Consider the following 16,117-nt stretch of genomic DNA (forward strand, 5'->3'; position numbering starts at 1 on the left):
GGGCTCAGGTTGTTGCAAATATGCGCATTTATATACAGTACCAGTCAAAAGTTTGGACACACCTACTCATTCCAGGGTTTTTCTTTATTTTTTACTATTTTCTATGTAGAAAATAGTAAAAAATAAAGAAAAACCCTGGAATGAGTAGGTGTGTCCAAACTTTTGACTGGTACGGTACATCAAATGACTGCGCAGCCAGCGCCACTGTTATGTTGGCGAGCAACAATCCGCTGAACAGCAGCAGTGCTGTATTGTTGTCAGGGTTGGGTAGGTTACTTTCTAAATGTTACCTGTCTAAAATTGTAATCAGTAACGTAACTTTTGGGATTACCCAAACTCAGTAACATAATCTAATTACTTTCAGTTACTTTAGGATTACTTTGCCCTTAAGAGGGATTATAAGAAGACACAAATTATCCATTAAACGCATTTGGTGTGTGTCATCATAGTGGTCTCTAACTTTGTGGTCAGATTCCAGGTGGAACAAACTTAAATTTGCGCCTTTTTTCAATGCTGAATTGAATGTCATTGAGAAAACACAAAGATTACAGTGGGGGAAAAATGTATTTAGTCAGCCACCAATTGTGCAAGTTCTCCCACTTAAAAAGACGAGAGAGGCCTGTAAATTTCATCATAGGTACACGTCAACTGTGACAGACAAAATGAGAATTTTTTTTCCAGAAAATCACATTCTAGGATTTTTAATGAATTTATTAGCAAATTATTTACATTTACATTTTAGTCATTTAGCAGACGCTCTTATCCAGAGCGACTTACAGTTAGTGAGTGCATACATTATTTTTTTCATACTGGCCCCCCGTGGGAAACGAACCCACAACCTTGGCGTTGCAAACGCCATGCTCTACCAACATCCCTGCCGGCCATTCCCTCCCCTACCCTGGACGACGCTGGGTCAATTGTGCGCCGCCCCATGGGTCTCCCGGTCACGGCCGGCTACGACAGAGCCTGGATTCGAACCAGGATCTCTAGTGGCTCTTTGGTTATTTGGTCAATAACAAAAGTTTCTCAATACTTTGTTATATACCCTTTGTTGGCAATGACACAGGTCAAACGTTTTCTGTAAGTCTTCACAAGGTTTTCACACACTGTTGCTGGTATTTTGGCCCATTCCTCCATGCAGATCTCCTCTAGAGCAGTGATGTTTTGGGGCTGTCACTGGGCAACACAGACTTTCAACTCCCTCCAAAGATTTTCTATGGGGTTGAGATCTGGAGACTGGCTAGGCCACTCCAGGACCTTGAAATGCTTCTTACGAAGCCACTCCTTTGTTGCCCGGGCGGTGTGTTTGGGATCATTGTCATGCTGAAAGACCCAGCCACGTTTCATCTTCAATGCCCTTGCTGATGGAAGGAGGTTTTCACTCAAAATCTCACGATACATGGCCCCATTCATTCTTTCCTTTACACAGATCAGTCGTCCTGGTCCCTTTGCAGAAAAACAGCCCCAAAGCATGATGTTTCCACCCCCATGCTTCACAGTAGGTATGGTGTTCTTTGGATGCAACTCAGCATTCTTTGTCCTCCAAACACGACGAGTTGAGTTTTTACCAAAAAGTTCTATTTTGGTTTCATCTGACCATATGACATTCTTCCAATCCTCTTCTGGATCATCCAAATGCACTCTAGCAAACTTCAGACGGGCCTGGACATGTACTGGCTTAAGCAGGGCGACACGTCTGGCACTGCAGGATTTGAGTCCCTGGCGGCGTAGTGTGTTACTGATGGTAGGGTTAAAGTGACTATGCATAAATAATTAACAGAGTAGCAGCAGCGTAAAAAGGATGGGGTGGGGGGGCAGTGCAAATAGTCCGGGTAGCCATGATTAGCTGTTCAGGAGTCTTATGGCTTGGGGGTAGAAGCTGTTGAGAAGTCTTTTGGACCTAGACTTGGCACTCCGGTACCGCTTGCCATGCGGTAGCAGAGAGAACAGTCTATGACTAGGGTGGCTGGAGTCTTTGACAATTTTGAGGGCCTTCCTCTGACACCGCCTGGTATAGAGGTCCTGGATGGCAGAAAGCTTGGCCCCAGTGATGTACTGGGCCGTACGCACTACCCTCTGTAGTGCCTTGCGGTCGGAGGCCAAGCAGTTGCCATACCAGGCGGTGATGCAACCAGTCAGGATGCTCTCGATGGTGCAGCTGTAGAATTTTTTGAGGATCTGAGGACCCATGCCAAATCTTTTCAGTCTCCTGAGGGGGAATAGGCTTTGTCGTGCCCTCTTCACGACTGTCTTGGTGTGTTTGGACCATGATAGTTCGTTGGTGATGTGGACACCAAGGAACTTGAAGCTCTCAACCTGTTCCACTACAGCCCCGTCGATGAGAATGGGGGCGTGCTCAGTCCTCTTTTTTTTTCCTGTAGTCCACAATCATCTCCTTTGTCTTGGTCACGTTGAGGGAGAGGTTGTTGTCCTGGCACCACACGGCCAGGTCTGTGACCTCCTCCCTATAGGCTGTCTCATCGTTGTTGGTGATCAGGCCTACCACTGTTGTGTCGTCGGCAAACTTAATGATGGTGTTGGAGTCGTGCCTGGCCATGCAGTCATGGGTGAACAGAGAGTACAGGAGGGGACTGAGCACGCACCCCTGAGGGGCCCCCGTGTTGAGGATCAGTGTGGCAGATGTGTTGTTACCTACCCTTACCACCTGGGGGCGGCCCGTCAGGAAGTCCAGGATCCAGTTGCAGAGGGAGGTGTTTAGTCCCAGGATCCTTAGCTTAGTGATGAGCTTAGAGGGCACTATGGTGTTGAATGCTGAGCTGTAGTCAATGAATAGCATTCTCACGTAGGTGTTCCTCTTGTCCAGGTGGGAAAGGGCAGTGTGGAGTGCAATAGAGATTGCATCATCTGTGGATCTGTTGGGGCGGTATGCAAATTGGAGTGGGTCTAGGGTTTCTGGGATAATGCTGTTGATGTGAGCCATGACCAGCCTTTCAAAGCACTTCATGGCTTCCTCAGTGATTTTATCCATAGAAGTCTAAAGATGCACGGCTGCTCTACAAGTGGCCTGGATCACTAGTAGATGTGCAAAGGTTTTTAAGAGCCAGGTTACTAAAGAAGGCCAAATATGGCAGGAAGTGGTAGAAGCTGGAGCTAGGTGAAACTTGGCCAACATTCTGCTAATTTTCCCATCGATGAAACATTCGATCTCAATACAGTTTTCTGTTCCCAAAACTACAATCTGTTATGAACAGAGTGGACTAAGTTTTGTAGACTTATTTTTTAAATGGCATTGTTTAGAAGGAGTGGAAGGGCGAATTGAGTTATTGCACATGCGCACTCCACAGAGTAGTGGTTCCCTACCAGAAATATGCAAATACTTGCTAGTAATAGCCAATAGGATCTCGCTAGCTCGTGCTTGCCTCTGCCCACCTCCTTGCTTGTTCTGCCCACTATGCTTCATTTGCTCCCATTGGAAACAGCACCGGTGGTGTATCTTGGGTTAGTTACTGTATACTTTTTTTTGCTGTTGGCCATGCTCTCATAGACCCCATAATGGGACAGATACAATAACGCCTGGTCTATCTAATGCTGCGTTTACATCGTACGAGGTAGACGGCTAATGGGATGCCATTGTTTTCAATGAGAGCATGACAGTAAATTATGTTGAGTCTGGCGGTGAATGTCTTCAGCCGCAACGGTAGACGGGACTCCAATATTTCAACTTTTGCCGTCTGCTGTAGTGTTGTTTTCTACCGAATGCACTGTTTGTTTACGGAAATCACCATAGCAACGCATACCTTCGTGCTGGCTTGCTTTTGCGGTCACAGTCTTTCTTGGTTTCTTGTCCCACTATGCCGACTGGTATTACTGTTTTTGCATCCCTCGTCTAAACGCAGCACATAAGCAAATATGTGTACAACTAACCCAATATTTTTTATAACTAACCCAAGCAAGTTAATCTTTGTTAAGGAACTATCATGGTCCAAGCACACCAAGACAGTCGTGAAGAGGGCACGACAAAGCCTATTCCCCCTCAGGAGACTAAAAAGATTTGGCATGGGTCCTCAGATCCTCAAAAAATTCTACAGCTGCACCATCGAGAGCATCCTGACTGGTTGCATCACCGCCTGGTATGGCAACTGCTTGGCCTCTGACCGCAAGGCACTACAGAGGGTAGTGCGTACGGCCCAGTACATCACTGGGGCAAAGCTCCCTGCCATCCAAGACCTCTATACCAGGCGGTGTCAGAGGAAGGCCCTCAAAATTGTCAAAGACTCCAGCCACCCTAGTCATAGACTGTTCTCTCTGCTACCGCACGGCAAGCGGTACCGGAGTGCCAAGTCTAGGTCCAAAAGACTTCTCAACAGCTTCTACCCACAAGCCATAAGACTCCTGAACAGCTAATCATGGCTACCCGGACTATTTGCACTGCCCCCACCCCATCCTTTTTACGCTGCTGCTACTCTGTTAAGTATTTATGCATAGTCACTTTAACTCTACCCACATGTACATATTACCTCAACTACCTCAACTAGCCGGTGCCCCCGCACATTGACTCTGCACCGTTACCCCCCTGTATATATAGCCTCCCTACTGTCACATTATTTTACTTCTGCTCTTTGTTTTTCTCAACACTTTTTTTTTTTGTTGTTGTTTTATTCTTACTTTTTTTGTTTAAAATAAACGCACTGTTGGTTAAGGGCTGTAAGTAAGCATTTCACTGTAATGTCTGCACTTGTTGTATTCGGCGCATGTGACCAATAAAATTTGATTTGATTTGATTTGATTTGTTGGATACAGTGGGAGTAAATGAAGCATAGTGGGCAGAACAAGCATGAGCTACCGAGATCCTGTTGACGCGTTGTAGTATGTGTTTGCATATTTCTGTTAGGGGTCGACCCCTCCGTGAAGTGCGCGTGTGTACAAACTCAATTTGACCTTGCACTCCTAAACAACGCAATTAACAAAGCGTCAAGTCTATAAAACGTAGTGCACTGTGTTCGTAATATATTCTAGTTTTGGGAATAGAAAAATTTATTGAGATCAGATGTTTCATCAATGAGATAATTATCAGAACGTCGGCCCAGTTTGACCTAGTTCGATCCTCTTCCATTACCCATGACTGGACTTCCTCTCACTCCCATATTTGGTGGTGAGAAAACGTTCTAAACGGATGCTTCAGTTGGATAGCCCCTGTGACGTGTCTGGGTTACCCCTTCTGTCTGTGATATAATGCCGCGTTCATGTACTAGTCGGAACTAGGAAACTCGGAGATCTCCAACGTGTTAACTAGTTGTAGTTATACACGTGCTGCGTTCATTTTATCAGCAAGTCTAACATTTCCGAGTTTCCTAGTTCCGACTAGTATTTGAACGCGGCATAAATCTATGGGCTGCGGGATGGAGCGCACTCCACGCACGCACATGACGTTTACACAAAATGTGACGTCACACGCTCCCTCCGGTGTTTACGCACAGCCAGCCAGTACGAGATGGAAGGAAACATGGCAATGACAATTAACCTAAACCATGTCCAGATGCCACAAAAAGAAGAGGGGGAGAAAGAAGAAGACCTGTCCGTGTCTAGATCTGACAGGTATATATAAATAGTTGATATATGTTTCAGGCTAACAAAGAGCAGTACAGAGACACGCCGAAGATTAACCGGCTAAGCCAACGACAGATGGGGTGGCATGGCTAGCCAGCTAGCTAGCATTAGTCATGCCACCACACAAAGCTAGTGTTTCTTTGAAATAAGTTCATTTATGTAAGCCTATACTCAATATCTCAGCTTGAATGTTGGAAGCCAGATAAGTAGGTTGCCTAGTTATGTTGAATGTAGTAAATTAATCAGATGGCTGCATTAGCTAGCTAATGCACCATCACGTACTCGTGGCAGTGAATATGGGTGCAGTGATTCAGATGCCTAGTTAGCATTGTAGCGGAGCAGCAACAATATGAACGTCCAGGTGTTAAGTTAAATAGTTGGCTTCATCTCTTCGTCGCCTCTCCTACACTACACTTACGTGAACTTGTCATGTGAGAATGTATACCTGATAGGCCTTGAATGACCAAATTTGCTTTCACATGTCCTGTCATGTCTTCTTCAGATCAGGACAGATGAAGAGGAAGAGTAGGTAAGGAAACCACTTTTAGACATGAAACAGCCCAGCTGTTGTCACACATTTAATTTCTACACTATTTGGCCAAATGATGACAGCCTCACTCATGCAAGTACCTGCCCAATGCCCACAGGCAGCAGTGTGATTTCCTGGAGAGGGTGGTCAAGGTTTCATCCTTCTCCCTCACCCCCACAGACAGTAAAACTAGTGTTGGCTGTGTGTGTTTCAGTCAACACAGTTTCTGATAATTGATGTACTGGTTTTTACTTAGACTGCTCCTTTATAAACAACACACCATCGCAGCTTATTGTGAAATAGACACAAATTACTTATTTGAAATTCGTGACAGGCACACAAAAGTCCACTTTTTCATGTGTTTATTTATTTTTATTTCACCTTTATTTAACCAGGTAAGCCAGTTGAGAACAAGTTCTCATTTACAACTGCGACCTGGCCAAGATGAAGCAAAGAAGTGTGATAAAAACAACAACAGAGTTACATATGGGATAAACAAAAACAAAACGTACAGTCAATAACACAATAGAACATTTATATACAGTGTGTGCAAATGTAGTAAGTTATGGAGGTAAGGCAATAAATAGGCCATAGTGCAAAATAATTACAATTTAGTATTAACACTGGAGTGATAGATGTGCAGAAGATGATGTGCAAATGTGTATTACACGGTTTTCATCACAATGCATTTTGTGTGTATTACACAATTTTCTTTCTTCATAACGCATTCGTGTACATTACACAAATTCCAATTTGTTGTGGCTAACGTTAGCTAGGCTAGGAGTTAAGGTTAGGTTTAGGGGTTAAGTTTAGGGTTAGTTAATCAATCAATCAATCAATTTTATTTTATATAGCCCTTCGTACATCAGCTAATATCTCGAAGTGCTGTACAGAAACCCAGCCTAAAACCCCAAACAGCTAGTAATGCAGGTGTAGAAGCACGGTGGCTAGGAAAAACTCCCTAGAAAGGCCAAAACCTAGGAAGAAACCTAGAGCGGAACCAGGCTATGAGGGGTGGCCAGTCCTCTTCTGGCTGTGCCGGGTGGAGATTATAACAGAACCATGCCAAGATGTTCAAAAATGTTCATAAGTGACAAGCATGGTCAAATAATAATCAGGAATAAATCTCAGTTGGCTTTTCATAGCCGATCATTAAGAGTTGAAAACAGCAGGTCTGGGACAGGTAGGGGTTCCATAACCGCAGGCAGAACAGTTGAAACTGGAATAGCAGCAAGGCCAGGCGGACTGGGGACAGCAAGGAGTCACCACGGCCGGTAGTCCCGACGTATGGTCCTAGGGCTCAGGTCTCTCAGTTGGCTTTTCATAGCCGATCATTAAGAGTTGAAAACAGCAGGTCTGGGACAGGTAGGGGTTTCGTAACCGCAGGCAGAACAGTTGAAACTGGAATAGCAGCAAGGCCAGGCGGACTGGGGACAGCAAGGTGTCAGCATGCCCGGTAGTCCTGACGTATGGTCCTAGGGCTCAGGTTCTCAGAGAGAAAGAGAGAACGAGAGAATTAGAGAGAGCATACTTAAATTCACACAGGACACTGGATAAGACAGGAGAAGTACTCCAGGTATAACCAACTAACCCCAGCCCCCCGACACATAAACTACTGCAGCATAAATACTGGAGGCTGAGACAGGAGCGGTCCGGAGACACTGTGGCCCCATCCGAAGAAACCCCGGACAGGGCCAAACAGGAAGGATATAACCCCACCCACTCTGCCAAAGCACAGCCCCCGCACCACTAGAGGGATATCCTCAACCACCAACTTACAATCCTGAGACAAGGCCGAGTATAGCCCACAGAGGTCTCCACCACAGCACAAACCAAGGGGGGCGCCAACCCAGACAGGAAGATCACGTCAGTAACTCAACCCACTCAAGTGACGCACCCCTCCTAGGGACGGCATGAAAGAGCACCAGCAAGCCAGTGACTCAGCCCCTGTAACAGGGTTAGAGGCAGAGAACCCCAGTGGAGAGAGGGGAACCGGCCTGGCAGAGACAGCAAGGGCTGTTCGTTGCTCCAGAGCCTTTCCGTTCACCTTCACACTCCTGGGCCAGACTACACTCAATCATATGACCTACTGAAGAGATAAGTCTTCAGTAAAGACTTAAAGGTTGAGACCGAGTCTGCGTCTCTCACATGGGTAGGCAGACTGTTCCATAAAAATGGAGATCTATAGGAGAAAGCCCTGCCTCCCGCTGTTTGCTTAGAAATTCTAGGGACAATTAGGAGGCCTGCGTCTTGTGACCGTAGCGTACGTATTGGTATGTACGGCAGGACCAACTCGGAAAGATAGGTAGGAGCAAGCCCATGTAACGCTTTATAGGTTAACAGTAAAACCTTGAAATCAGCCCTTGCCTTAACAGGAAGCCAGTGTAGGGAAGCTAGCACTGGAGTAATATGATCAAATTTCTTGGTTCTAGTCAGGATTCTAGCAGCCGTATTTAGCACTAACTGAAGTTTATTTAGTGCTTTATCCGGTAGCCGGAAAGTAGAGCATTGCAGTAGTCTAACCTAGAAGTAACAAATGCATGGATTAATTTTTCTGCATCATTTTTGGACAGAAAATTTCTGATTTTTGCAATGTTACGTAGATGGAAAAAAGCTGTCCTTGAAACAGTCTTGATATGTTCGTCAAAAGAGAGATCAGGGTCAAGAGTAACGCCGAGGTCCTTCACAGTTTTATTTGAGACGACTTTACAACCATCAAGATGAATTGTCAGATTTAACAGAAGATCTCTTTGTTTCTTGGGACCTAGAACAAGCATCTCTGTTTTGTCCGAGTTTAAAAGTAGAAAGTTTTCAGCCATCCACTTCCTTATGTCTGAAACACAGGCTTCTAGCGAGGGCAATTTTGAGGCTTCACCATGTTTCATTGAAATGTACAGCTGTGTGTCATCCGCATAGCAGTGAAAGTTAACATTATGTTTTCGAATAACATCCCCAAGAGGTAAAATTAACATGCTAGATAAGTAGTTAAAGGGTTAGGTTTAGGAGTTAGGTTAAAGGGTTAAGGTTAGGGGAAGGGTTATCTAACATGCTAAGTAGTTGCAAAGTAGTTAAGAAGTAGTAAGTATACTGAGCAAAAATATAAACGCAACATGTAAAGTGTTGGTCCCATGTTTCTTGAGCTGAAATAAAAGATCCCTGAAATGTTCCATACGCACAAAAAGCTTATTTCTCTCAAATTTTGTGCACAAATTTGTTTACATTCCTGTTAGTGAGCATTTCTCCTTTGCCAACATAATCCATCCAATTGACAGGTGTGGCATATCAAGAAGCTGATTAAACAGCATGATCATTACACAAGTACACCTTGTGTTGGGCACAGTAAAAGGCCACTCTAAAATGTGCAGTTTTGTCACATAACACAATACCAAAGATGTCTCAAGTTTTGAGGGAGCTTGCAATTGGCATGCTGACTGCAGGAATGTCCACCAGAGCTGTTGCCAGATAATTGAATGTTCATTTCTCTACCATAAGCCGCCTCAACTTAGTTTTAGAGAACTTGGCAGTACGTCCAACCGGCCTCACAACCGCAGACTACGTGTAAAAACGCCAGCCAAGGACCTCCACATCCGGCTTCTTCAACTGCGGGATCGTCTGAGACCAGCCACCTGGACAGCTGATGAAACTGAGCACTATTTCAGTCTGTAATAAAGCCCTTTTGTGGGGGAAAAAAACTTTTTGATTTGCTGTGCCAGGCTCCAAGTAGAAGTCCATAGATTAGGGCCTAATTAATTTATTTCAATTGAATGATTTCTTTATATGAACTGTAACTCAGTAAAATCATTGCATGTTGCGTTTTTTATTTTTGTCCGGTATAGTTGCAAAGTAGCTAATTAACGAAAAATGCTAAAGTTATCCGTGATGAGATTCGAACACACAACCTTTGAGTTGCTAGACGTTCGCGTTGTACATACACTGCTCCAGAGTCCAATGGCGGCGAGCTTTACACCATTCCAGCCGACGCTTAACATTGGGCATGGTGATCTTAGGCTTGTGTCCGGCTGCTCGGCCATGAAAACCCATTTCATGAAGCTCCTGACGAACAGTTCTTGTGCTGCCGTTGCTTTTTGGAACTCGGACGTGAGTGTTACAACTGAGGACAAACTATTTTTTCGCGCTTCAGCACTCGGCGGTCCCATTCTATGAGCTTGTGTGGCCTACCACTTCGCAGCTGAGCCGTTGTTGTTCCTATATGTTTCTACTTCACAATAACAGCACTTACACTTGATCGGGGCAGCTCTAGCAGGGAATAAATTTGACTAACTGACTTTTTGGAAAGGTGGCATCCTATGACGGTGCCACGTTGAAAGTCACTGAGCTCTTCAGTACGGGCCATTCTACTGCCAATGTTTGTGTATGGAGATTGCATGGCTGTGTGCTCGATTTTATACACCTGTCAGAAATGGGTTTGGCTGACATAGCTGAATCCACTAATTTGAAGGGGTGTTCACATACATTTGGCCATTTAGTGTAACTGTGGAGAACTACTGATGAGGGCTCCTGAAATGTATGGACCCCCTCTCTTCTCTCTCCACAGGCCATAGGGCCTAGACATTGTAATCAAATTGTCCAGATCTTCATGGGGCAGGTGTGAGCTCAAATGGCATCTCTGATGGTAGATATGGATATGATGGCTTTTGTGAGTGGATGTTTGAAGTGATTCGCCTCATTAATAAATCATAGCTGTAATACAATCCTCTTCAATGGAGAATCTCTACAATAATAAAAGGGTATCCAGTGAAGAGGGCTAAATTATCATGTTGAGGCTGAATGTGTGCTGTCCTAACCTTTTTGTCCCTTGTGGTGTTTTCGTACCCCAGTGGCAGTAGAGATGATTCTCTGGACAGTCTTCGTAACCTCCCCCGCTGCCCTCTGACCCCCTCGCTCTCTCCACGGAAACGGACCACCAGCCAGAGCAAGACTGAGCCACCTCTCCTGAGGACCAACAAGAGGACCATCTACACTGCAGGACGGCCCCCCTGGTACAATGTCACTGGGACCACCTTCAAGGAGGCTTTCGTCATTGGTAAGCAAGCTTACATTTGACATTGTAATGACTCATTACCTGTAAACTCAAACCCTAAACTTAACTCGATGAACATAAATGACATAAAAAGGAGTGGTTAGTCACCAAACCTGGTCCTGGAGAGTTTGATAGGTAGTGCAACTGGCAGTGTGGACATTTTTAGAGAATTTAATTATCCTGAAATAGTGAAGGTTTTCAGAAATCATACAATAATGGCCTCTCATCCTCAGTGCTCAGGGCATCCTCCATGCTAGCTTAACAATTTTACACTTGGATAAAAATAAAATGTTATTTGTCACATGCTTCGTAAAACAACAGGTTTGGACTAACAGTGAAAGGCCCTTCCCAACAATGCAGAGAGAGAAACATTTAAAAGTAAAACACGTAATAATAGATACACAATGAGTAATGATAACTTGGCTATATACACGGGGTACCAGTACCGAGTCGATGTGCAGGGGTACGAGGTAATTGAGGTAGATATGTACAGTGGGGAAAAAAAGTATTTAGTCAGCCACCAATTGTGCAAGTTCTCCCACTTAAAAAGATGAGAGAGGCCTGTAATTTTCATCATAGGTACACGTCAACTATGACAGACAAAATGAGGAAAAAAAATCCAGAAAGTCACATTGTAGGATTTTTAATGAATTTATTGGCATATGATGGTGGAAAATAAGTATTTGGCCAATAATAAAAGTTTCTCAATACTTTATTATATACCCTTTGTTGGCAATGACACAGGTCAAACGTTTTCTGTAAGTCTTCACAAGGTTTTCACACACTGTTGCTGGTATTTTGGCCCATTCCTCCATGCAGATCTCCTCTAGAGCAGTGATGTTTTGGGGCTGTCGCTGGGCAACACAGACTTTCAACTCCCTCCAAAGATTTTCTATGGGGTTGAGATCTGGAGACTGGCTAGGCCACTCCAGGACCTTGAAATGCTTCTTACGAAGCCACTCCTTCGTTGCCCGGGCGGTGTGTTTGGGATCATTGTCATGCTGAAAGACCCAGCCACGTTTCATCTTCAATGCCCTTGCTGATGGAAGGAGGGTTTCACTCAAAATCTCACGATACATGGCCCCATTCATTCTTTCCTTTACACGGATCAGTCGTCCTGGTCCCTTTGCAGAAAAACAGCCCCAAAGCATGATGTTTCCAACCCCATGCTTCACAGTAGGTATGGTGTTCTTTGGATGCAACTCAGCATTCTTTGTCCTCCAAACATGACGAGTTGAGTTTTTACCAAAAAGTTATATTTTGGTTTCATCTGACCATATGACATTCTCCCAATCCTCTTCTGGATCATCCAAATGCACTTCAGACGGGCCTGGACATGTACTGGCTTAAGCAGGGGGACACGTCTCGCACTGCAGGATTTGAGTCCCTGGCAGCGTAGTGTGTTACTGATGGTTGGCTTTGTTACTTTGGTCCCAGCTCTCTGCAGGTCATTCACTAGGTCCCCCGTGTGGTTCTGGGATTTTTGCTCACCGTTCTTGTGATCATTTTGACCCCACGGGGTGAGATCTTGCGTGGAGCCCCAGATCGAGGGAGCTTATCAGTGGTCTTGTATGTCTTCCATTTCCTAATAATTGCTCCCACAGTTGATTTCTTCAAACCAAGCTGCTTACCTATTGCAGATTCAGTCTTCCCAGCCTGGTGCAGGTCTACAATTTTGTTTTTGGTGTCCTTTGACAGCTCTTTGGTCTTGGCCATTGTGAAGTTTGGAGTGTGACTGTTTGAGGTTGTGGACAGGTGTCTTTTATACTGATAACAAGTTCAAACAGGTGCCATTAATACAGGTAACGAGTGGAGGACAGAGGAGCCTCTTAAATAGGAAGTTACAGGTCTGTGAGAGCCAGAAATCTTGCTTGTTTGTAGGTGACCAAATACTTATTTTCCACCATAATTTGCAAATAAATTCATTAAAAATCCTACAATGGGATTTTCTGGATTTTTTTTCCTCAATTTGTCTGTCATAGTTGACGTGTACCTATGATGAAAATTACAGGCCTCTCTCATCTTTTTAAGTGGGAGAACTTGCACAATTGGTGGCTGACTAAATACTTTTTTTCCCCACTGTACATATAACTAGGAATAAAGTGACTGATTGTAAACAGTAGCAGCAGCGTATGTGATGAGTCAAAAAAAGTGTGTGCAAAAAGGGTCAATGCAGATAGTCCGGGTAGCTATTTGGTTAACTATTTATCAGTCTTATGGCTTGGGGTAGAAGCTGTTCAGGGTCATGTTGGTTCCAGACTGTTCGTACCACTTGCTGTGAGGTAGCATAGAGAACCGTCTATGACTTGGGTGACTGGAGTCTTTTACAATTTTTCTGGCCTTCCTTTGACACGGCCTGGTATAGATGTCCTAAATGGCAGGGAGCTCGGCTCAAGTGATGTACTGTGCCGTAAGCACTACCCTCTGTAGTGCCTTGCGGTCAGGTGTCTTGCAGTTGCCGTACCAAGCGGTAATGCAGCCAGTCAAGATGCTCTCAATGGTGCAGCTGTAGAACTTTTTGAGGATCTGGGGGCCCATGGCAAATATTTTCAGCCTCCTCAAACATAAGTTTGAAAAAATTTAGATGAGGTTTAGGCCATATCGCCCAGCCCTAGTTTGCAAACCCTGCCACATACGATGAGCGTCAGCGCTGGTGTAGTAGGATTATTTCTTAGTCCTACATTGACGCTTTGTCTGTTTTGATGGTTTGTCGGAGGGCGTAGCGGGATTTCTTGTAAGCGTCCGGGTTAGTGTCCCGCTCCTTGAAAGCGGCAGCTCTAGCCTTAAGCTCAGTGTGGATGTTGCCTGTAATCCATGGCTTCTGGTTGGGATATGTATGTACGGTCACTTCCGCAATGAGCGCGTCACAAGTACTTCCTGTTTGAGTTTTTGTTTGTAAGCAGGAATCAGCAGGATAGAGTTAGGTCAGATTTTCCAAATGGAGGGCAAGCTTTATATGCGTCTCTGTGTGTGGAGTAAAGGTGATCTAGATTTTTTTTTGCCTCTAGTTGCACAGGTGACATGCTGGTCGAAATTAGATAATGCAGGAAAACTGAAATCTGTTTTTCAGATCCCTGACCACTAGGAGCGCTGCCACAGGATGAGCATTTTCACGTTCGCTTATGGCCCTATACAGCTCGTTGAGTGCGGTCATAGTGCCAGCATCGGTTTGTGGTGGTAAATAGACTGCTTTGAAAAATATAGATGAAATCTCTTGGTAAATAGTATGGTCTGCAGCTTATCATGAGGTATTCTAACTCAGGTGAGCAGAACCTAGAGACTTCCTTAATATTAGAGATTGCGCACCAGCTGTTGTTAATGAAGAGATACACACCACCCCCCTTGAGATTACCCAACGCTGCCGTTCTGTCCTAGAAAAAGACAGCTAGAATATTATCCATGTCCTTGTTCAGCCAAGTTTCTGAGAAACATAGGGTAGTACAGTTCTTCGGCCTCTATATCGGTCAGGGGTGAGCAGTGTGTCCTTTGCAGCCGACTCATTGAAGTAGAAATCTTCATCCAATTCAAGGTTAGTGATCTCCGTTCTGATGTCCAGAAGCTCTTTTCGGTCATAGGAAACGATGGTGGAAACATGTAAAAAGCAAAGTTAAGATGAGTGCCAAAAAAAACAAACACAAAATAGCAGAATTGGTCTGGAGCCTGTAAAACGGCCGCTATACATTCCAGCGCCATTCTTCTGAAGATGTGCCCTGGTCGATGATTCCCGTAAAAAGGCCATCCTGCTGGTCTGCTCTGGCCAGCACTCTGCTACTGGAGGAAATAGTAGGAAGTCCACTGGAGTGGAATAATCAACCTGCCTCAGAGGTCAAAGAGGAGAGAATGAGGAGAGGCCAAGTGAGAGAGAAAGAGAGCACATAAAAGGAGTTTGACATTTTCTCTGGTTAACAATTCCAGACAGATTTAATGTCATTTAGGGGATGGGTTGCTTCATGGTCTGTGTCAGTCAGTCTGATGGCTGGTTTTCATTGTTGTGACAACATAGCTAAATTCTAAGTAAAATCAATTATTTTGAAAAACAGCTTATCCAGGCACTTTTCAGTTACGTTTTGTTATCTTGAATATTCTTTCTGTGCAAGTTTGTAGCCTAACTCATCAGTTTTGAACTTCACCATATTATCTGAACCATTGCACCTCTCTGGTTTATGTATTCACCACTTAATAGGGGTTCCACTCCCTGTGCAGCAGCAGACACTATGAGCACTGCATCCTGTTTTTCACAACCACAGCATGTATTGTTGGATTCACTCCCACAGTTGTTTTGGATTCCTAGTGTACGTTTGTCAGGAGCCCCGCCTTACCCCTGTTTCTTCCTGCAGGGCTGTGTGGAGGAAGTGCCTCTGGGAAAACTACGGTGGCCAATAAGATAATTGAGGCTCTGGATGTTCCCTGGGTGGTCCTCCTCTCCATGGACTCTTTCTATAAGGTAAACTTAGTTTTCTAGAGTTTCTACTAAAAGAGTATCACGTAAATGCTATAAGGAGGACACCAAGGTAAACTATAATAAGATATGCTTAGCCCCAGGAGTTTATCCTTGGTAAGATCCTGGCTTTATTTATAAGGAAGGCTCTTGAAGGTAAACTAGCCAAAACTAGCCCCCTGTGGTTTAGTATAGGGGCAGCACAGAACAATCAATACCCTCTACAGCAGAGATGGGCAACTACCGTCCGGCCCGCTTTTGTGGGGGAACTCAGTCGGGGTCTCAACTTACTTTTGAGAGTTAGAATAGTAGAATACACAAGGTGCAATTTTGAAATGTGTTTGTGCATCAGCAGATTTTCTCTTATGTCAGCCACTGACAGTCACTCAATTAGCCCATGTCAGCTAACATTTTTTAGATTGGTAAGTTAGTCTAGCCAGCTATCTAAACTTCTAGTATCTAAAGTACCTTCCTAGGGTTCAGGGGAAAGGCCCAGGTTAGTTTGAGATGTAATTGAATTCCTGAGTCTTGACTTTGTTTT

At 44.5% G+C, this 16,117-nt stretch overlaps 1 protein-coding gene across 3 annotated transcripts in view; it reads left to right on the forward strand.

The window, feature by feature from the left end:
- The first annotated feature begins 5,410 nt into the window (after positions 1 to 5,410).
- The window catches only part of LOC121552325 (uridine-cytidine kinase-like 1), a 38,367-nt gene continuing 27,660 nt past the window's right edge, over positions 5,411 to 16,117 (forward strand). For 2 of the 3 annotated variants that reach the window (XM_041865144.1, XM_041865143.1), the window contains exons 1-4: positions 5,411 to 5,556; positions 6,071 to 6,097; positions 10,936 to 11,141; positions 15,476 to 15,582. In XM_041865144.1, coding sequence (XP_041721078.1) covers positions 5,453 to 5,556; positions 6,071 to 6,097; positions 10,936 to 11,141; positions 15,476 to 15,582 — 444 coding nt within the window. In that variant the 5' untranslated portion in view covers positions 5,411 to 5,452. The remainder of the gene's footprint in view (positions 5,557 to 6,070; positions 6,098 to 10,935; positions 11,142 to 15,475; positions 15,583 to 16,117) is intronic. The other variant, XM_041865145.1, reaches the window with a different exon arrangement.

This window comes from Coregonus clupeaformis, chromosome 36 (assembly GCF_020615455.1).
Source record: "Coregonus clupeaformis isolate EN_2021a chromosome 36, ASM2061545v1, whole genome shotgun sequence".
Classification (NCBI taxonomy): Eukaryota; Metazoa; Chordata; class Actinopteri; order Salmoniformes; family Salmonidae; genus Coregonus; species Coregonus clupeaformis.